Source organism: Pan troglodytes, chromosome 8 (assembly GCF_028858775.2).
Source record: "Pan troglodytes isolate AG18354 chromosome 8, NHGRI_mPanTro3-v2.0_pri, whole genome shotgun sequence".
NCBI lineage: Eukaryota > Metazoa > Chordata > Mammalia > Primates > Hominidae > Pan > Pan troglodytes.
Window position 1 is genome coordinate 125,738,890 of NC_072406.2, and position 22,587 is coordinate 125,761,476.

General features: G+C 42.7%; 1 protein-coding gene across 5 annotated transcripts in view; it reads right to left on the reverse strand.

Annotated features, from left to right (window-relative positions):
* Positions 1-22,587, reverse strand: part of NRAP (nebulin related anchoring protein) — a 76,216-nt gene that overhangs the window by 35,194 nt on the left and 18,435 nt on the right. For 3 of the 5 annotated variants that reach the window (XM_054659909.2, XM_009459265.5, XM_521607.9), the window contains exons 11-22: positions 21,795-21,911; positions 18,902-19,006; positions 17,335-17,442; positions 16,198-16,302; positions 10,102-10,200; positions 9,074-9,178; positions 7,847-7,954; positions 7,499-7,600; positions 5,583-5,780; positions 4,909-5,013; positions 2,144-2,242; positions 922-1,026 (exon numbers count right to left, since the gene is read on the reverse strand). In XM_054659909.2, the coding sequence (XP_054515884.1) occupies positions 922-1,026; positions 2,144-2,242; positions 4,909-5,013; positions 5,583-5,780; positions 7,499-7,600; positions 7,847-7,954; positions 9,074-9,178; positions 10,102-10,200; positions 16,198-16,302; positions 17,335-17,442; positions 18,902-19,006; positions 21,795-21,911 (1,356 nt within the window). The remainder of the gene's footprint in view (positions 1-921; positions 1,027-2,143; positions 2,243-4,908; positions 5,014-5,582; positions 5,781-7,498; positions 7,601-7,846; positions 7,955-9,073; positions 9,179-10,101; positions 10,201-16,197; positions 16,303-17,334; positions 17,443-18,901; positions 19,007-21,794; positions 21,912-22,587) is intronic. The other 2 variants (XM_001148506.7, XM_009459266.5) reach the window with 1 other exon arrangement.

Genomic DNA, 22,587 nt, shown 5'->3' on the forward strand with positions numbered 1-22,587 from the left:
CAAAAACATGCCAAAGGCAGGATAACATCGCACAACACAGCGACATTTCTGAAAAGCCTATTCTCCATCTCTGTCCACACACCCCACCCTGCCAGCAGCGGCTCCAGCTGCACCTCTTTCTCTTTCCTCCCGCCTTCCCCCAGCCTCTAGTCCACCTGGGTCTTTTCCTTGTGCCTCCTGTTCTCTCTCCTGCTCCTATCTCCAAATGTCAAGATCTTTCTTCTGCAAGCCTCCTTTCCCTTTCTACATGTGAATCAATTTAACCTCTGTTTCTCCTCCCAATTCTCCTCCCCATCTATTTCTCAGATGAGGAACCCAAAGACCTGGGAGCTAAGCAGGGAGAGCCAAGAAAACACTTTCCCCAGAAGATACAGAGAAGGGGAAGTTGGAACTATGGATGCTTTCATGACTAACAGCTACCACTGTGCACTTGCCTCTGAGTGCTTGATGTATAGAGACTCACTGAAACCTCATGAAAACCCAGTAAGGACGGGACTAATATTGGTATCATTTTACCAATGGGACACCTGGAAACAAAGAATTTGCCCAAGGTCACACACCTAGTAAGTGGCAACCGAGGATCAAACCCAGACCATTTGGAGCAAATGTCTGAGCTCTTACTCCCCTCTACCACGATTATGCTGTTTCAACTCTGGCACCTAGAATAACCCCTACCTCCAACCCCAGGATACAATCAGCAGCTCAAGTCCTCCACTAGCTCATTCCTACGAAAGCTGTCCTCCTCTCCCCCTAAAACACTGATCAGGAGCCAGATCTGCTGGGTGAGCTGTTTTTACAACAACCAGATGTATGTAACCTCAGTTGATACAGACACTATGCCATGGCTGGTGGGCTTGGTTTACCAGGTGGCTATACACAAAGGGGAGCAGAGTTCTTGCTGCCCACTCATTCTCTCTGTACCTCGCTGAGATTTGCAGCATTGGCTCGGGCCTGCAGGAAGAGAGGCTCGTCTTTGCTGATGGTATACTGATGGACAGACTGCTCATTTCCTGCCTTGTAGGCCACCTGTTGGGAAAGAGCACTGAGTCAGGAGCAGGTGGCAAGGGCGATGGGCAGGGTGGCATCCCTCATGGTGTCTCTGTCTGGTTGGCACTTCTCTGACTTGCACAGAAAGTCCATTACAAAACCCACCAGATCAGACTCTGAGTGGCAGGATACAGTCAAGGAGAGATGATGAGAGAAGGAGAAGCAGTGGGGAGGAGCTGGGAGAAAAATGCAGCAGGGAGCCAACCTGAAAACCCCTCCGAGATTTCTCTTTTCACACCTTTCCTTTGGGATGGTATCAACCTCTGCAAGCTGTTGCTATTTACACTGTCTGTGGCCATAAAAATACCCCACCGGGGGTTCAGATTAGTACAGACTCCCCAGGTGGGAAAAATAAGAAGCATGCTCTGCCTCCTGCCCCTCCATAATCAACCTTAATCCATTCACGGGTACTGACACCAGGAAAGTGAGCATGCGTGGACATCTCCTCCATGGCAAACTTATCACTCTTCTCTTTCTCTCTTTGCTTCCTCTCCACCCCCAACTCGAGTTTCCTGACAGTGGCTTTCTGCTGACTCTGAGTTATGTTGATAGTATCCTTTCTGGCAGGTTTATCTTACCTGGACCTTTAGGAAGGAAAGCTAGGAAAGTCCTGGACAGATTGCAGCAACTATGGTCCTCCTTGGTGTAGAGAACTAATCTGTAAATAATGTGTGTGGTGCTTCTTTGTTCTGGCCCCATAAATACGCTTGTGTGGGTGTGACCTGCACACACCCCAAATGCAAATGTTTTCTTCCCCCAAGATAATTCTCTCCTGGCTCCAGAATTAGAGTCTTTGATGAGAGATAGGAGTCAGAAGAAAAAAGGAACTAGAGAATACTGGAAGCTGAAAAGGAATAAAGTCAGCCCTGCATCTATCCCTAATAAAATTGGGGGAGATGGTGGTGGATGAAGCAAGGGGCCTGGTGTCCAGTTCCAGAAACAGCCTGGAAGCCTGGGGAAAGCTGGGTCCAGCCTATTTAAAGGGAAGGCTCTTTGGTTTCTGGATTGTGCCTGGGCAGCACCTGCTGTTGTCCCTGGAGGTCCCCCAGGCCCATGACACAGCAGCTTGGTGGAGAAAGGGCAGCCCAGGACTCACCCTGCTCTGTAGCTCCTGGCTCTTCTTGGCGTGCTCCATCTGGGAGCTGTCGGTCACGCTGGTGAACTTCAGCTCATCGACCCTCTGCCGGTAGTTTTTCTGTTTCCAAAGGAAAGGGACCCCACAGCATTAGGATTGGGTTGCCCCTACCACCCTACACATGTGCCCACATAGACACACACATTCTTTCTGTGGTCCAAGCATTTCCTTGGGAGGAATGTTCTAGTTGGTCCTGCAGCTTGAACAGAACCACACAGCCCTGAGACAGCCTGTTCCAGTGAACTTGATTTAGTTGCTATTACTGAATGGGAAATGTAATTTTCTTCCTCAGTAACCCTGTATTTCACCGTGTGCCCTGGGGAGGTATACATTTTATAAATATAGACCTGACATAGGAAGGTGAGGTGGAGGAAACTTGGACTTTACAATGATGAAGACTGAGGTTCAAATCTTGCCTGTACATCCTTCCAGCTTCATTACCTCCAGCACATCACTCAATCCAACCTGAGCCACCCTTGCTTGGAGTGTACAATGGGGACAACAGTAGAAGCTACTTCAGTCTAGTGGGGAGCAGAGGCTTCATCACCATGTTTTACCTGTGAGTCAGGTCCCTGGGACAGTGTTAGGACATAGCCATTGTCATGGTGTTATCACAATTGTCCAGAAAGCAGCAGATTTAAGGAAGGAGACACAGAGCCACAAACAGAAGCCTGCGGTCAGGTGAGATTCTCCTTCACAGTTTCTGATTTTCCAGATCACTGAGGTCTTGTCCTCATAGTGTTCCCATCTCACAGCCACAAATTAATTGGCAAATTTTCAATGTGCTAATTCTGTCCCCCCTCCAGGACTTCTTGTCTTTCCTGAAGATTAGCTCCTCTGGCTTTTCCATTGAAACTGCCAAAGCTGCTGGGAAAGGTGGCCACTGAAAACGGCGTGTGGAAGCAAAAGCTTCACATGGCAGGGAGATCAGAGATGAGCTCACAGCCTGGTTCTGGCAAAACTCCCCATGCCATCAGCAAGAGGGTTATAGCAACCAACTGAACCCAACACAGTGATTGGAACACTGGAAACTCCAAATTTTCTGCCTTTAGGGGAAAAAAGTTCTAGAGAAAACATTCCAAACAGACTTCTAATTTTCCTCCCTAGTTCCACTGTGTTGAATGGGAAAACTCCTTCACCACATAACTGAAGGGAGTCACATTGCCCTGCCATTGTTGGAAATTCCTAGTTATCCCAGACTATGCATTGGTCAAATCACAACTACTTGCTGAGCAGCCAAGAAACTACTCCGTACAGAGCACAGAAGGAACATAAAAAGGTGAAGGAAGTGATATCCTCCTGGCCTTGGAGGAGCTTAAAAATTAGTAGGTAATACAGGAAATGAGATAGAAACTGACATTCCTGAATCTCAAGGACCAACTGGCTGCATTCTCTCCCCTCTGCTACACCCCTGTCCAAGAGAGATGGGGCTCTGATTGCTCCACCTGGACTTTAGTTGGTCTCCAAGAAGCTAGATAATGAAAGCCCTGAAGGGTTATGCTTTTCTCTCTACCTCATTCTATATTCTAATCCTAAATATGTCTCTGTCTCAGAGGAGGGTGAGTACAGTGGAAATATAAGAGTAAATTACAAGATAAGCTTTTGAGATACAATACTGTCTCATGGTCAAGAGCTGGGGCACCAGATCAAACACACTGGGTACAGATCCCAGCTCTTCTACTTACTTAAAGTGTAACTTAAATCTCACTTTCTTTATCTGTAAAATGGGAATATTAATAGGCTAATCATACCATCTAATCACAGAGGACCGTGGCAACCTATACATGACAGTATGTATATAATACGCCCAAAGTGGTGATCCAATAATGATTATCAGCCCTTAAATGGCAGCTATTATTATCACCATTATTATCATTTGCAAGAGATATGCCGACTCAGCCTTCTTGGCCCTGAAACAAGAATCCTCTTGGAAGATTCCAAACAAAGTTCCTGAAATAGTGACACTTCCAAACGAAATGTCCTTCAAATGTCCTCCTCTGCCTGCTGCCAGAGCCAGCTTTCTATGGTGTAAAGAGAGGCAAAGGCTTAGAGCTGCAGGGACCTGGGAGAGTATCCGATCCAACCTCTTCATTTTTATTTTATTTTATTTATTTTTTCTGATACAGAGTATCGATCTGTTGCCCAGGCTGGAGTGCAGTGGCATGATCTCGGTTCACTGCAACCTCTGCCTCCCAGGTTCAAGCAATTCTCCTGCCTCAGCCTCCTGAGTAGCTGGGATTACAGGCACATGCCACCACGCCTGGCTGATTTTTTTGTATGAGGGAAAATTTTTATATGAGGGAAAGAGGATCAGGAAGGTTAAGTGACTTGTCTGAAATCTGCAGTGAATTTAAGGCACAGGCATAATGAAAACGGTATCCTCCAAATACTGGACTTTCTGATTCAAAAGGAATCACACGCTGCTCACCTAAGAAGTGCTGTTTTCCCAGGTGCTGTATATTACACCTTTCTAAACCAAATTATTCTTTGGATGTAACTGCTACTTAAAGTAAATCAGTAGGCTTCTTTAATGACACCATCTCAGGAAGTTTAAGGGTGTGGAAAGTTAGCTGAGAATGTGCTACAGGTGTGAAATGAAGTACTCCCACTTTGAATCACACCCAAAATAAATCTGAGGGTAGAGAAAGGGAATTAGAGGCAAAGATCACCCTGCATGTGTCAGGGGCTGAGGACTACTGGAGGCCAGAGGCCCCAGTGCAGGTTACCTCGCTGACCAGCTGTCCAGCCTTCTTGGCTTGTTCCAAGTTGAGACTCCCCTCTGTCAGCCACCCAACTCCCTTCATCCATGCCAGGTCAGCCTTGTACTGCAGCTACAAAAGAAAAACCACAAAGCTCTCATTGGGCGCATGGATAGAGACAGGACAAAGTTGATGGGAGAGTTAGGAAGATCTTGATCCTGCATTTGCCTTCCTAGAAGAACTGCTCCCAGCTCCTTTATGGTCAGGCAGATCTCCACTTGGGAGGTACAGCCACTGGGCCCACCTTGTAACAAGAGTAGCATGCTCTACCTTACTGCTGAGACACCGCAACCTTAGCAAAAAGAGTGTTTCTCATATTTGTTGACCAAGGGCCTTTTTTTTTTTGCCAACCTGCTAAATTTCCAAGATTTATTTATCATTTTAAACATTTTCTTCTCCTTGGCTCATCCCCATCACCAACACATCTTGACTTTAGCATTAGCTGTGAGCCCTCCAGTCTCCATTGTGTCAACTATATCTCTACCTCCCCATCTGCCCTTTCTGGCCCCCCGGTACATTTCCTGCAGTTCTTCCTAGTCTTCCAAGTTATGTAATAGACTCATGTACAGGTTTGAAATTACTCTGAAAGCATGTCCAACTGCAAGAGATGCATGAAGAGAACTAACAATGTGTGGGCTCACCTCGCTCTGGAGCCCATAGGCCTTCTTGGCCCACTGAGTCTTCATATCTTCAGGCAGCACAGTGTATTCATGCAGTTTCTTCCTGTAGTCCAGGTCACTGGCGAGAGCTTGGGCCTTCTTAGCATGCCTGATGTTTACCATATCCATGGGCAGGTGAAACCGGGTCTTACTCTCTTCAAAGCCTTTCTTATATTCAACCTTGAATATACCAAAACAAGGCCCGTTTTGTTAGTTGAAGCCCACCCTTTGCAGGAGTGATGTGAAAATGCAGGAAAGATTTCCAGGCTTTCAGGAGCAGGAGAATCGGCACTCTGGGCACTGCCACCCTTCTGTCAGAAAGGCCCAAGTCCTGGCTCTGAAAGGCAGCATCATGAGGGAGCTGAGGTTCCACATTACTTTGTTTCTGGGAGGACTGTCTCTTGCCAATGCTAAACCTTTTCACCCGGCTGCTCCAGGAGAAAACTCTATTCCCATTTCTCATAGATGCTTTAAGAGATAGAATAAAGAAGCTTGGGCTGCAGAGCCAGACAAGCCTGAGTTCAAACCTGATCTGCCCTCTAACAGCAGGGTGACCTCTGGAAAGTTATGTCACCTAAGTACTTGTTTCCCTCTGGGAGACTGTTGTGATAAGTAAATGAATAATAGCTGAAACATGCTTAGTACAGGGACTGTCACATAGCAAACACTTGATAAATATTCGCATGACAATAACAATGGTGGTTCGGTGGTGATGACGATGATAGTGATAGTGGTGGTGGTGATGGTAGTGATGATGGTGATGATGGCAGCAATGATGGTGATTGATGATGGTGATGACAATGGTGATGGTAATTATGGTGTGGTGGCGATGACCATGGTGATAGTGAAGGTGATGGTGATAGTGGTGATGACGGTGGTGCTGATGGGAGAAGATAGTGTGCTATAGTAGAAGGAGTGTGGTGCCAGGTAATAAGAGTTTTAGGCTCTAATTTGCTACCCCTCTACCACTACTGCTGACTACCATATGGCTTTGGGAAAGACACAATCTTTTTGACCCCCAGCTGCTCCAACTGCAAATATGAAACACCAATGTGTTCTGTCTAAACTGAAGCCAAATTCTCAATGCCTCTTTATGCCTTATGACTATGCACTTCATTCGGCTTGTTCTGTAGACACATCCAAAATGGCGACCCAGATGCCAACCCTCTTTTGTATTCAAGCTATGGCTATTTAATGACTCATTGGATAATTACATCCAACTGTACCATCAGAGCAGCATAAGTTGGCCTCACAGCTTGGAGCAGGCAATCTTTTGTGTCTTTTTCCCTATTCAGCATCAGCAGGGAAGACTTGATTAGAAACTGGGTCTGTCTCTTCTAGCAGAACTCTCCTTTCCCAAAGCCTCTTGGTAAATGACATTTACCAAGGTTCCTCTCCAGCTATTACAGTTGTTTACAAGCATCGTCATTCCGATTGGCTGGAGCCTGGGAGGCCCCGGCTTGCTAAATATTTGAATACCATAAGTGTTGTAACCACAGGACCAGGACAGCGCCACAATAAGCAGGACACTTTTGGTCCATGAGGGAGAAACTTATTATGTGCTGTTCATTCTTATAGCCCCAGGGTCTTGTACAGTGTCTTGCCCATAGTAGTCACTTGGCAAACATTTGTGACATGAATAAATGCAATTGAACACCTTTGTACCTTGATCAGCAGATGCTGTCACCCTTAGGGCCACACTCCTTATCTATTTAAAAAAAATAGTATGCTTTGGCAAAATAAATAAACCAAACAAACTTCTTATGCAAGCCAGGAAAGAAAGGAGTTGCAGGTAGAAGTCAATAAAAAGGTTACAGTCCCAGGTGAAGTAGGCCCAGGAAAAACTTTTAAAATAACACAACTGTAAGTGAGAGGTTGGGGGTTAGAAAAGAGTTTACCTCACTGCTCATCTTAGCAATCTGCAGGGAGTGCAGAAGCCTAGAGTCGGCTGTTCCCATGGCTTTGCCTTTTGTCTTTTCATATTCTTCTTTATATTTAATCTTGAGAGAAAGAAGAAGGTCTACTGTAAGTGACAGAGAAACTTTGCCGTCTAAGGGGCTCTGGTTTTAACAAGTGCAAGGGGAACAATTCTGAAAAAACACCTCCCAGTCTTTCACAAATCCAGAAGAAGATTAAAGTATTGCGATGTTTACAATGTTAAGAGTCATTATTTTTTTCGGCAGGACCACTGACATTTTATTGGAACCATTTCTTATGCATTCCTGAGTTAATGAGAGGAAACCTACATTGCTAGCAAGCTCCCCAGAGGCTTTGGCGGCCAGCAGAGACATGGCATCCAGCTTCATCTCAAATCCTTTCCCCTTTGTCTTCTCCCAGCCTTCTTTATACTTAACCTGACAAACAAAACCACAAGTGAATAGGAGTTGCTACCCATAATCCTGCCAAACGTCAAAGATTTTTCTAAAGCAAAGTTGGATTTTTCCTCTATTTACAGACCAGAGGCTCGGCCGTTGTTATCAAAATGATAACAGTAATTATTAACACAGTTAATTGATTCCTTCGCTGTAGAGCTGTGCAGGCCAGTGGTAATGGAATAGGACAAAGAGAAGCCCCATGTGTTGCTCCTTGCTCTGTTGTTTTCTGATCATGTGACCTTGGCCAATAACCTCTTGGGGCCTCAATCTCCTATTTGCAAAGAGTGTATCATATTCTCTTTCTCAGGATTGCTGTGAGAATAAATTGGATAGAATATATGTAAAGAGATCTTAAACTGGTGAAGCGTAACATAAATGTGGGGTATTGACATTGCCCTGGCAATAACTACTGTTTATTGGCCTTTTCCTAAATGATTTCTACTCATTAACCACAAATCTTCACATTAGGCCTGTGAGGCTCAGAGAAATTAAAGAGCTCACCTACGGTTACATAAACTTAAAAAATGGCAATGCCAACATCTGAACCTAGGTCTTTCTGACACCAAAGCCCATGCCACCAACTGTGTCCCTACAATACCTCCTAGGACTTTTGATAATTCCACATATACAGTGCCTGCCCCAGGATAGAACAGGCATTTAAACAATGTTAGTTCCTTTTATTTTCTTCTCCTGCCCCCAAAATTCCATCTAGAGTTAGAAGCCAATTCATAGCCCACTTGTGACTCCAGGGAGAATCTGATGATGCAGATTGATCTTCTTAAAACTTAAATTTCCTCCACACAGCAAATCACTAGTTCACTAGGGTGATGAGGATGAGCATGTAGGGGGGTGTGTGTGTGTGTTCACACATAGATTGTACACATGCTCATATAATGGGAATAAATGGCTATGACCAATTTATCACTAGTAAACTACCACGTGCCATGACATAGCAAAATTCAAAGTTACAACTTGATGGATGCCTCTGATGAGCCCTTCTCAAGGACAGACACTTCCCACTTGCTGGACCATCCTGTTATCTTCGTTTTCACGTCGCTCTATAACCCCCTCCACCGTCTCCCCACGTTGCTCTCTTACCTCACTGAAGAGTTTGGCATTGGTTTTGGCCTTCACCAGCTGAGGAACATCCTGGGGCAATGTGTAATTCAACTTATTTTTCTCATAGTCAGCACGGTAATTCACCTGTTGGATTTAAAATAAATCTGTAGGGTTTTTATATGGGCAGAAAGAGAACTTTAGGGACCCATAGCTCTTTCCCCCTTAGACCCATAGCTGAGAAGGAGTTTCCAGAAAAGGCATTTTACAAGGCAGCCTGTACTTTTTGTGAATGTTTTAAATTAATGAACTGAAGGTGTCAAATGAAAACTAAAGAAACTCAAAGGCACACTTGAAGTTGTGAGTTTGCAAAAGAATTCCCTGTGACTGCTTCACCAACTCCCCTTACACGCACTTGAGAATATTGAACTTTTTAAAAAACATTTGCTGCAGTGCTGAATATCTTGTTATAGGCAGGGTAATTATCAAATGCCTGCCCACAATGACAAAAAGCCATCTTAAATCACACACACAAAAGACAGCCAACCAGATATGTGACTCCTGTTGGATGAATACGGCATCATCCGAGAAGCAGTCTTGACCAGAAATTAAACTTGAACTTTGGATGATTGGTGATACTAAGAATTATTGTTAGATTTTTGATGTGATACGTTAAAATTATATAAATATGCTTTTTCTGTTTTACCTTTTAGAGATTCATACTGAAATACTTACAGATTACATTATACAATACTTGAAATTGGCTACAAAATAATATGGAAGAGGAGAATTGGACAGGCATATAGATGAAGCAGGGTGGCCATGAGTTGATGGCTGTTGAAGATGGGTGACAGGTACATGGGGATTCATTATGCTATGCTCTCTACTTTTGCATGTATTCAAAATTTTCCATAATAAAAAGTTTAAAAGAAGTGGGGGTCATTTTCTGGCTGTAATAAGACATGTGTCACAATTTATGAAAGTCAAATCCTTGGAGATCAGATGTCCAGAGGCCTCAAAGCAGCAATTTCAAGACCCCCACATCCAGCTGGGCAGGGACAGTTACTTACATGACTCAGCTGCTGGGCATTGATTTTGGCTTGAACAATCTGTGGAGTGTCAGTCACCGAGCTGTACTTCAACTTGTCGATGCTCTGCCTATAATTGGCCTAGGTGAAAACAGGCACAAAAAGATGTCTTTTGCTCTTTTCTCAAAGATTTGCTTAGCTCCCTCTCCCAAGCCCAATAAAGTGGCAATTCTCAAATGGCTACGTAGAAAAAGAGTCCAATATTCCAACTGGATACTGACAGACACTCCAAGACCATAGATAGAAAAACAGTACATTGGAGAGTGAGACACCTAACAGGCAACTCATAAAAGAGGTGAACTAACTGGCCAGTGAACATACAGAAAGATGCTCAGCCACACTATTAATGAGAGAAAGGCATACCAAAACCACAAGATACCCCTGCACACCACCTGAAGAGCCAAAGTTAAAACTGCTGGTAACACAAAGTGTTGGCAAAGGATGAGGACTTACGAAAACTCTCACGACGGTGCTAGCAGAAGTGCAGATTGGTACAACCACTTTGGAAAACAGTACGGCATGTGGGCACATACACATATCCTGTGTCCCAACAATTCTGTGCCTAGGGCTCATTCCCAATGAAAATATATGCCTGAGGTCATTTTATAAATAATTAAAGCAGTATATCCACACATAGTATACTTTCCTATATACATCTTATACTTCACCAAAAAAGAGGTGTTAAAAAAAGTAAAATGAAAGAGAAACAAATAGTCCAACCAAGTTATACACGCATCTTCAAGTGGGAGGCAATGGAGCATCAGCGACTCCTTGTAGGTGGCCCTAACATGTCCCCACCCCATACACCAGCCCCTGCCTGGCCCTCACTTCCACCTTGCCAGAGTCCCCAAGGAAATTGCCCTAAGCTTAGCACTTTCGTAGAAGATGCAGGTTCAAAAGAGGAGGAGGCAGAATCGTCAGTGCAGCTGGATGCATTGACTGCCTGGTTCCCACCTCAAGACATCAAGGACTAGGAATTTTCCCCTTTGAAAATACAAATTGCCCTTTTGAATATTAAGAATTATTAGCCATTTGCACACAAGAATATATGCATCCAATCATCTTATTTTTCTCCAAACACACCTGACCAAGATCCACTGCAGAGGGAATGGGAACTTGGGCAGTGAAGTAAAGGAACAGGTTTGAGGCTGGATAGTAGGCGATAAGGGGTGAGGCGCTAAGGTGAGCTGAGTGAGAGCCCCAGAAACCTATGCAGGTAGAAGTAAAGCTAGGATAAAGAAAAGAGGGAGAGGTTGTGGATAGCAGATAACCTCTTTCACAGTTTATTTTGATTTATTTGTTATTTAGAGACAGAGTCTCACTATGTCACCTAGGTGGGAATGCAGTGGCACGATCTCAGCTCACTGCAACCTCCTCCTCCTGGGTTCAGGTGATTCTCGTGCCTCAGCCTCCCTGGTAGCTGGAACTACAGGTGTGCGCCACTATGCCTGGCTAATTTTTGTATTTTTAGTAGAGACAGGGTTTCCCCGTGTTGGCCAGGCTGGTCTGGAACCCTTGGCCTCAAGGGATCCTCCCACCTCAGCCTCCCAAAGTGCTGGGATTACAGGCGTGAGCCACCACACCTGGCCCTCTTTTAGAATTTAACCAAGGTTATCTGAAATCCAGGTAAAAGAGGAAGAAGTAAACTCATCCCTAACCCTGCTCTCCTTCCCTTATGCTCACCTGGTTCCTTTCATTCATCCACTCGCCCATCCATTTATTTCTTCAACAAACTGTCGTGGGTTTCCTACTCTGCAGAGTGAGCAAACTCAGACATTCCCTGCCCGCATAGATATCTCAGATGGGTCCTCACTCCCAGGATCCCAAATTGACCCAGTGCCTCTGGACATCTGAATCTCTGTGCCCACGGGCTCCAGATTGGGCCTGTTGCCAGCTGAGCTCCCCTAGCTTGGCTCAAAGTGACAGGATCACCATTAAACACCTCATTCACAGCCTTCATGTCTCTCTTTTCTTGCCCAAGGCCAAAGGCCCCACCCAGAATCCCACACAGTGTGGCAACTTCTTCAGGCCTGGGTTTTGCCTAAGAACAACACCCCTTTTCTGCGTCACCACTATCTACTGATATCTCTGCCTGGACCTCACCTATGGCCTTGGCCAGCCTCCTCTGGCAGCTGGCTCTGCCCTCCCCAAGGGCCCACACCTTGGCCACTCTTGTACTGTTCTATCATTTCCTGTCTGTCTAGACTACAGCCTGATGTCTTTGCTCTTCTGTCTTTCTCCTATCTGCTGCTAACTCCTATGGCCACCTCCTTGAGATGACAGCCCACCTCAAGGAGTCTTTGCAACCCAAAAGTCACAAATGTCTCTGGGAGCCAGATAGACCACTAGCTGGGTACGAGTCCAATGCTTGGCCTTACTGTTGGGGAAGTAAGGAGTCGAGAGGACTATGGCAAAAAGAGGCAGCTGCTGCCCAGCTCTAGGAGATTGTTGTGATGCAACAAATAGGGCGTACAGAAGCCAGATTTTCCAGTTATTCCAAAGAAACCAGAAATCCATATTATGATGCAAAATCTTGCAATTTTTAAATGCTAACAAATAGCTCAATATTTTAAAAATCCAGTGACCTGGGCCAGGGGCAGTGGCTCATGCCTGTAATCCCAGCACTTTGGGAGGCCAAGGCAGGAGGATCACGAGGTAGGGAGTTCAAGACCAGCCTCACCAACATAGTGAAACCTTGTCTCTACTAAAAATACAAAAATTAGCCGGGCGTGGTGGCTCGCGCCTGTAACCTGAGATACTCGGGAGGCTGAGGCAGGAGAATTGCTTAAATGTGGGAGGTGGAGGATGCAGCGAGCCAAGATCATGCCACTGCACTCCAGCCTGGGTGACAGAGCAAGACTTCATCTCAAAAAAAAAAAAAAAAAAAATCCAGTGACCCAAGAGAAATAGGTCTAATAGCCACTTTGACCCACTGGCTACTAACTTGTATACTCCACGTCTTTCTGAGTCTGGGTCTTGTACTCATTTCATTTTTGCCTGTCCTAACACCAGCTCATCATAATTATGACTAACGCATGGTACTTACTATGCACCCAGCACCATTCCAAGTACATCATGCATGTTAACTCATTTAATCCTTCCCACCACCCTATGGTTAGGCACTATTATTATCCCTACCTTACAATGTGGAAACTGAGGCACAGAGACCAAAAGTGGCTTGCTCCAGGTCATCCAGGCAGTAAGTATCAGAGCTATGATTCAAATCCCAGGAGTCTGCCTCGCAAGGTGGCTCTATACCTATACTCTATAAACCTGGTTTGCCAAAGCTAGTGTGCTTAGAGCGATTATTTGTTATATTACAGATGGGCAAGGCATTCCCCTTAGCCAGAGTTAGCATTGTTTAGACAGGGAAATGCATTCCAGAAACAAACAAATGACTTACAAGTGAACTTCTAGAACAGGACCTAGAAATAACGAAGTGCTCCTGACAATGGGCTGTGGAGTGTTTTGTTGGATTTGGAGATTAAAAAACATCATTAGGCTGGGTGTGGTGGCTCACGCCTGTAATCCCAGCACTTTGGGAGGCCGAGGCAGGCGGATCACCTGAGGTCAGGAGTTTGAGACCAGCCTGACCAACATGGAGAAACACCGTCTCTACTAAAAATACAAAATTAGGCAGCGTGGTGGCGCATGCCTGTAATCCCAGCTACTCGGGAGGCTGAGGCAGGAGAATTGCTTGAACCCGGGAGGCAGAGGTTGCCGTGAGCCGAGATCGCACCATTACACTCCAGCTTGAGCAACAAGAGTGAAATTCCGTCTCAAAAAAAAAAATCATTTTGTGCTTTTTAGTTAATGATTCAAGGAGAAAAGTTTTTGCATGTTCTGAGTTTTGGACATGGGGTGTGTAGAGAAAATTAGGAAATATAAAGTCATTTCAATGTCAACTATTAATTAGATTAAAGTACAGTGACTTCCTAATGCATTAATTCAGGAGGCAAAATTATTATCTCATAATAGAGTCTATTAGAATTCAGAATTATGCATAATAAAATGTCACAAAAACTATATTTTTAAATGGCATATTTCTTCCTGATAATTCTGCATTAAGTATGTTACTGAGCACAATTACTTTACTCTGTGGGACATAATTAAAAGTCTCCATGATTAACCACATCTTTGCAACACCACAAATGCTTGGCCATTGCTTCAGTCTACATTTTGAAGGTTTTTTTTTCTTTTTGCTAAAGATAGAGTCTCATTTTAATTCTATTAGTGTTTATAAAATCTATCTAAAGGGAATGCTCTCAAATTAAGAACCCATGCTTGCTTATTTAATTTCATGGCTATTTCACCACCTTTAAGATTACCAGACAGAGAGACCACAATTGTTCTTGTAAATGGATTCCCCAAACTTCCTGATTACTAAAATCCCTACATTATGGGTGATAAACTCAAATTCACATCAGAACCAGGAAGGTAAGCTAAAGGAGGTACAGCAACAGAGAGCAGTCACCACCCAGTCCCAGCCAATTGCTGCCTTGCAGGAACTAGGGCAGAATGTCTCAGGGTTTTCAAGAAAAGGTGAGCGTATTAGTTTTTGTCTAAAATCAGAACTTCCACATGTTGGTTCAATTAAAACAACAACAACAACAACCAAACCCACTGTGTAGCCAAACAAAGCACTTCCGTAGTGCAAATGTGGCTCATGGGCTGCCAGTGAACCCACCTCTAAACTCAATTAATATTTCTAATTCAGTCTGGTTTAAGTCTGTATCAGACTTCCCCGGGTGGGCTTCCAGGTGCCTGGTTTGACTCAGAGTCTTATCTAGATAAATGTAGTAGCAAGTCATGTCATAATGGAAGTACATCTTGCACTCTTTGTGCTACTTATTAGGCATGATTTATAGAATCCTACTGCAAAAGCACATATTCAAATTTTAATAAGGTGCCTTTGATCTGCAAGTTTCCCAGGTAATGTATATAGCAAAAAAAAAAAAAAAAATGTAGCTTTGGTAGTGGTCAAGTTTAACTTTGTGAAATGAGTAAGTCAAGTCAATCCAACCAAACTTCCTGAGAAAAAGAGAAGCAAAGTTTAGGCCCCTGATCAATTCCTCTGCTTCCTTCCTCCTGTTTTATTACACATTTGGAAAGCCCCTTTCATTAAATAAATATCATTTGCCAATGATTGTCCTCTGATGTCTGGGCACTGGGTTGGACACTGGAGATAACCAACTGAATCCTACTGCCCCAACTCTGAGCAAGAGAGAGAGAGACAGATTCAGAGACTTATCTACCAGTAGCAAAACCTCAATCAATTTCTAAAGTTGTACTGATCCCAAAGGAAAGCAAAGGAAAGTAGCACTTGACATTCATAAATATACGCTGAATTATTTATTAAATTATTGATTGATTGGAGATAACCTTCGCTGGCAACCACAATACAACCTTTCTTCTAAGCCACCTTAAGTACTTTTTAAGCTAGTAGGTGACTTTTATCTTTTTCTTTGCACTTTTTCGTATTTTCTAAATTTTCTATAATAAACATGTAGTAAAATTCTTGTAATCAGGAAACAAGAAATTTAATTGATTGTACACATTTTGCTTGGAACAAGCCAAACCATAAATAAAATCGCTGCTGTAATAATTAAGGGATACATATACTTTTCCATGTGCTCCTGAGAAAAAATGGAGTCAATAGTACCACTTCCTCTCAACTTGTATGTAGACATTTTATTTTACTTCCTTCAACTCTTAACATACTACATAACAAACCTTTTTTTAAAGAAAGAAAACAAATCATCCTTGCTAAGGAACAAGCATTTGAAATGTGCCCAGCAGGCAAAGCTCACTGAATTCTAAGAGGAAAAACTGAACCTCAGGTTATTTTCAAGACAAAACTAGAGTTGTCCCTAGTTCACATTGAAAATCTAAGGGTATGCAAACATGCATAAATGAACTTCCTAGTGGAAAATAGAAAAGGATTTCCCTTTCCTCAATCCCTTCAACCTCCTATGAACTTTTGTATCATGTTTCTTTCCATCTTGCTACCTACAAATCACTCCTCAGGAAAGAAGTGACAAGTGACGAAGCAGAAAGAGCTGTTGGAAAAGAACTTACATCTTTCAAGGGCACCAGTTTCATAGTTGTTTGATAGGAAGGCGTGAGAGTGGCTGGGTAGTTGTAGTCGACAATATCATGTTTATAATCAGCTTTGTAGGCAACCTAAAACAGGAAGAAAAGAAGAAGAATGGAGAAATCAATTTCTACTTTCTTTTGGCTTTGTTTGAATGCCATAAGAAATATTTTTTAAATACCCAGAAACGAATTCAGTTTCATCACCTTCAAGGAAAATTAAATTATGTTCACACTTTTGTCTTTAATGAATCTGAATTCCTCTTAATTAGTCCAAAATTAGTTAACTTCCATCTGTAGCACATTTACTTTATATTTCATATTAATTATGAAGCTGCTTGTCATTTTTGTTGAAAAGAAGCATTTTCACATGGATAGGCAATGGAAGAGCTCCTTGGCTAACCCCAAGAAAATAGATGGAAAGGTGAAGAGTCTTCAGAGTATTTAATTTTTTTTCTAAAGATCAAATTGACATTCTTAAGCAGAGAAAATCCGACATTTGCATGTTTTAATAATGAAATCAGTTTCCTTTAAGTGTCCTTTACCTCCAAGATTTACAATCTCGCATTTGTAAATCTATAAACTGGATTGACGAAGCTAAAGAGAGATTAATAGAGTATATGCTACAGGGGAAAACAAGGACTTGATCTACTCTGTTATCCCACTACCCTGACCAGTGCCAGGCCACAGTAGGTTTTCAATGAATACAATGATCGAAAAAATGAATGAAGGAACAAACCAGCTTACCAACCAACCAACTCTGAATAAATCACAAAAGCTTTGGAACCCTGGGGAATTTGGAATAAGAATCATAATTATTCATTTCTCTTTTTCTCTCAGAAATTGAAAGTGTTAACCACACTGGATTCATTATAATAGACTGAAGTACTCTTCAAATTAGAGAAAGCTAATATAAACAAATTGAAGCCTTTGAAAATTTTCAGGGATCTTACCTAGCCTTGGTTGTATCCGCTAACATTTAGAAACTCTTTTGGGTCAGTCTTTACACAGTCTTTAAAATAGAAGACAGATTTTTTTTAAGGGGAATTTAAAAAGAATTGGCTGAATTCTTCATGCCCCGCCCCACTCCATCCCGACAGGCCCTGGCATAAAAGGACTCACGTTGCTTGCCAGGCTGCCAACTTTCATAGCATGCAGAGTGCGTCTGTCCATACCAACTCCTTCATAGCGGCCTCTCATGTGGTTCTGGTAGTTTTCTTTATATTTATTCTACATGGAAACGCAAAGTTTTCAACCAAAGCATTCCCTTCGCAAGTAGTTGAAGATAAACTACTCATCTTAATGCATTAAATCCAAGGCATAAATGATTAAATATAACCCATTTAAATAGTCAACGTATCAAGGAATAAAAAATAAGGCGAACTTTTTTTTAATAACGTAAATTTCAACCCATCACAAGAAGTTGGAGTAAGATAGGAGACAAGGAAACATGGGATCAGATAAGCATAGACAGCACAAAACAGACTTGACTTTCTGTGTTTGTTTTTACATTTTTAGTTTTAAATTTACCAGATTTTTCCAATGTGAAAATTTACCATGAGACGGTGGCAGGCACTGACTATGCGGACGTCACATGCAAAGCCCCATGCTGAGGCTGGTACAAATCACTGCATGCCATTACCTCCATTTCTAAATATATGAAGGACAAAACCTGAGCTTTGCCAAATTCTGTGATGTAAAAGTTGGTCACTAGTGCGACTATGTGAAATAATTATGTTATGTGCCAAATGCCACTTATCAAATAAAGAGAAGATCAAAACAGGATGACAAGAGGTCATAAATAGGAAATTTGGGGTATTAAAATCACCTAACCTGGGAGGCCATTGCATTTCTCGGTACTGCTAGTGTTTAAACAGAATACTACTTATGACTATATATCAGACATGATTCTACTTATCTGAGTTAATCTTCACAAGTACTCTATGAGGGGAAAGGAACTATTATCATCCCCATTTTAGAGTTGGGCAGAGTGGCTCAGGGAGCTTAAACAACTGCCCAAAATTGGCCACTTTGCTATTAATAACTGTGACATAAGGTATGTTGGCTCTTAAACCACTACATTTATGCAAAATAAATTCCTCACTGTGCCTTACACAGTCCCTTGCAATTGTAAATTCTACTATTATGTGCAACTAAGCAAAAGTAAAGCATACTATCTAGTATAGGTCTTTGATGTCCAGGAGGATACATCTTCAGACCTGCTCTGAGAATCTCCAAATTTGCGAATGCCCCTCTAGTACATATCTGTTCATCTGTAAGATAGGGAAATAACATCTGGCTCTCCAGGTGACTCTGAGGGTGAAATGAGGTCATATTAACTCAGAAGCACAAAGTCACATTGAGAGGGGACGTCACATGCTCAGCCAGGCCCCCCACCAGCATTCATCACTACGAGCTGGGCACTGTGCTGCACACAAGGGAAGCAAGGGGACGGAGAGGACAGGTCCTGCCCAGAGGACTCAGGGTCAAGATTGGGGATGTGACAGAATTGAACACTATGAGGACCAATCCCAGCAGGCAACCTTAACCAAAACCCAGGCATTTATGCCTAAAAGGCCATGCTTCTCCAAGACACATAGATCCATTCCCATAGACTGTCCCTCTTGGGAGACCTAAAGACTAAGCTCACCAACAGTGCCCAAACAAAAGCTTAGCGTTAACAACTCACATCACTGGTAAATTTTGAGATCTTGCTCACGTTCCTGAATTGAGGTGTTTCACAGTAGTTGATACTGTGACCTCTACTACTTTCCAGATCCTTCTTATACTCCACCTTGGAAATCAAAACACCAGACACACAATAGAACCAAATCCGAAGTCACTCTTGAAAATGTCCCAGGACTTGACTAGGATATTTCTAGAAAACTTTCAACCCAAGATTTTAACATATCAAGCATAGAATATGCTAAGTTAGCAGGACATATTTTCCTTTATAAAAACGAATCATAATAAATAGCAAATAATTGGCTTCATTCGGAAAATGAAAAGCATATAGTCGCTTTCAAGAACAAATACTATAAGATTTCATAACTCAAAAAATGGCAAAACTGGTTTTACAACTCAGGTAGTTACTCTTGAGGGGAAATGCATTAGGGGGATAAATCATATTTCCTGTAATGGAAATGTCTTAGGAGGATGTCTGGTCATATTCTGTTTCTTGATCTGATTGCTAGTCACACAGGTGTGTCCCACTTAAGGAAATCCTTCCCACTATACATTTATGATGTATGCACATTTTTATAGGTATACTTCAATGCAATTCAACAAGGAAAGTTACTTTCCAAGCAGCGTAATAAATGAGACCACTCAGATGCAGAGTGTCTTCTAATTTAAAATCAGTTGGCTATTTGAGCTCTCCTGGGTGCCTGGATGTAGGATGTGAGGCTACATTTATTAAATAGACTCCAAGTCACCTCAGGTAATTAGCATGAGGCAGTTAAGGCCAACTACCACCAATAGATGGCTGGTTTGTCTTACTGACTAAACATAAGGACGTAAAGAAATGGAAGGTTCCCTTGCAACTTCTTTACCAAAGGAAATACCCCACAGTTTGTTATCATATCTTATAAAACTATATGGTGGGGGTATGTCTAATTCTAATTCTATAAATACATTTTTATATTCATCCCTTCAGTTATAGTATATTCACATAGAAAGAGGCTAAAATGGGAGTTCAAGACCAGCCTGGCCAGCATGGTGAAACCCCGTCTCTACCAAAAATACAAAAAATTAGCTGGGCATGGTGGTGGGCGCCTGTAATCCCAGCTACTCAGGAGGCTGAGGAAGGGGAATCGCTTGACGTAGGAGGCGGAGGTTGCGGTGAGCTGAGACTGCGCCATTGCACTCCAGCCTGGCCAACAAGAGTGAAACTCCCTCTCAAAAAAAAAAAAAAAAAAAAAGCCAAAATGTTAACAGTGTTATTCCTGGGTGGTAGAACTGCACTCCCAGTGGTATGCATCCAGTTCTGTCCCTAAAAGTCTCTACCACCCAGAATTAGATACTTTACTTTTCCAGGCGTATGACAAAGTGATAGCCCAATGGTGGAAAAGGTCCCATCTAGGTCTAGTGTTCTGTGAGTGAGAGCAAAGGCCAGCAAACTTTTTCTATAAATGACCAGACAGTAAATATTTTAGGTTTGGCAGGCTACAAATTCTTTGTCAATTATTATACTCAACTCTGCCCTTGTAGCTCCAAAGCAGCCACAGATAATCCAGAAACAAATGTGATATGAATGTGTTCAAATAAAACTTATTTAAAAAGCAGGCAGTGGGCTGGATTTGTCACTGAGGTTGTAGTGTGTTGACCTCTGGTCTAGAGAACCAGAATCATCTGGAACAGTTGTTTAAAATGCAGATTCCAAAGCCTCAACAGTCATCTACCACTTCAAAGTATCTGAGGCTCCTGAGGAGGCTTGGGAAAATATCACTGCTGGTGACTCAGAGCAGCCCCAAGTTAGAGGATCACGGGTTAACTAACAGTTTAGGGTAAAGGACCGGCTTTTAGAGGTTAGAGACGGAAAATATTTTTGGATATTTGCATATCTGTTTGTGAGTTGCAGATAACTTGTTATGTGAATGCTTTGAATTGCCATAATTGTTCCCGTTGCCAGAGGCTGCCAAGTCAAATGCCTTCAGAGTCCAGATAAGAAATGCAAATGAGGGAAAATGCCGTGAAGAACACACTAGGGCGTGAGAAGGATATGAGGTTCTACAGGGGATATTTTCTTGCCAAACAGTCCTCACAATAAAAACGTCTTAAACGGTGGGCAAGCCAAACAAAACACACCCCTCAGGCAGCCAGTGCAGCATGTAAGGTAAGGGAAATTCACATGGAATACACAGCTTCTCAGAACTCAGACTTCAGTAATAAGAGAACGAGAGGGGTTCGACATTTGAAACATCTTTCAGATGGTTGATTTGTTTAAAAAGATGGATCCTCCAGTATTCTTTCTGGCAACTAGAAGCCTGTTGCCTGGCACTTTTGAATATTGACAGCCCTGGGAGGATTTAGGAAGTAACTTCTGAACCACCAGAGAAAGATGTAATTGGTTTGATTCTAGGCTGTCTTGTAAATTGCATTTTACCGCATATCTGTTCTTTGAAACCAGTAACCAATGGGTAGAATAGGTGGTGTCACCTTTTTGTTTGTTTGTTTGTTTGTTTGTTTGTTTTGAGATGGAGTTTCGCTTTTGTTGTCCAGGATGGAGTGCAATAGCACTATCTCGGCTCACCGCGACCTCTGCCTCCCAAGTTCAAGCAATTCTCCTGTCTCAGCCTCCTTAGTAGCTGGGATTACAGTCATGCGCCACCACACCCAGCTAATTTTGTATTTTTAGTAGAGACGGGGTTTCTCCATGTTAGTCAGGCTGATCTCGAACTCCCAACCTCAGGTGATCTGCCTGCCTCGGCCTCCCAAAGTGCTGGGATCACAGGCGTGAGCCACCGCACCTGGCCGGTGTCACACTTTTAACCAGAGCTTTTTATTATAGGGTCACCTCATTAACTGACTATAGGAGATAAAAGAGGTGATGCTCATGGGTGTGACTCTTCCCCCATACGCACCTCACTCACGAGTTTGTTTACGCTCTGAGCCCGTTTGAGAACCAAGTTGTCTTGAGCTGGAAGCGAGTGATAATGTGCAGCGCCTTTCATCTTATTGAAGTCCTGCCTGTATTTTATCTGAAAAAAAAAAACACAAAACGGGGCTGGAGTTGATGTTTCCATGCTCTGGGAGGGGAATTACTCCAAAGTTATCCTGGACTTAATGTCAACATTTACTTAATACAATTTTCTGAAAGAAAAAAAAATTCACATGGCCTTTTCTCTTCATTAAATCTATAAACTACTTTGTCCTTTTTTGTTATTAAAATTTTCCTGGCCCTTTTCACACTTTTTACACTTTATACTCTAATTCTGCATGGGAAAAAAAAGTCTTAAAATAATCATAACAAAAGTTGTCAGTCCAAACCCATTCTGCCCTTGGTTTAAACATCATTTCCCTGCTAATGAGGGGCAGAGTAATGTCTTTTAACTTCCTTCCTCAGGCAAAGATGGTGCTGTTATGGGTCAATGGGTAATAGGTGAATAGTTCTTTGGTAAAGGAAAGAAAAGAGAGGGAAGGAAAAGGAAAGAAAAAGAAAATGGCAAGGGGCGTGAAATGAATGCTAGGTTCTGATGAGACCAAGTTCCAGTTGGCATGCTAAGATCTGCAGTGAGCATGTCACTTTTCCAAGTTTAATTATAGCCTGCCTTTCAAGGACTGCCAGCAGGCTAACATTCTGCCAATAAAAATCATTTCATCACCGGGTTACACCCAATTTGATAATCATATGACTTATTTTAATCAGCTCTTCCC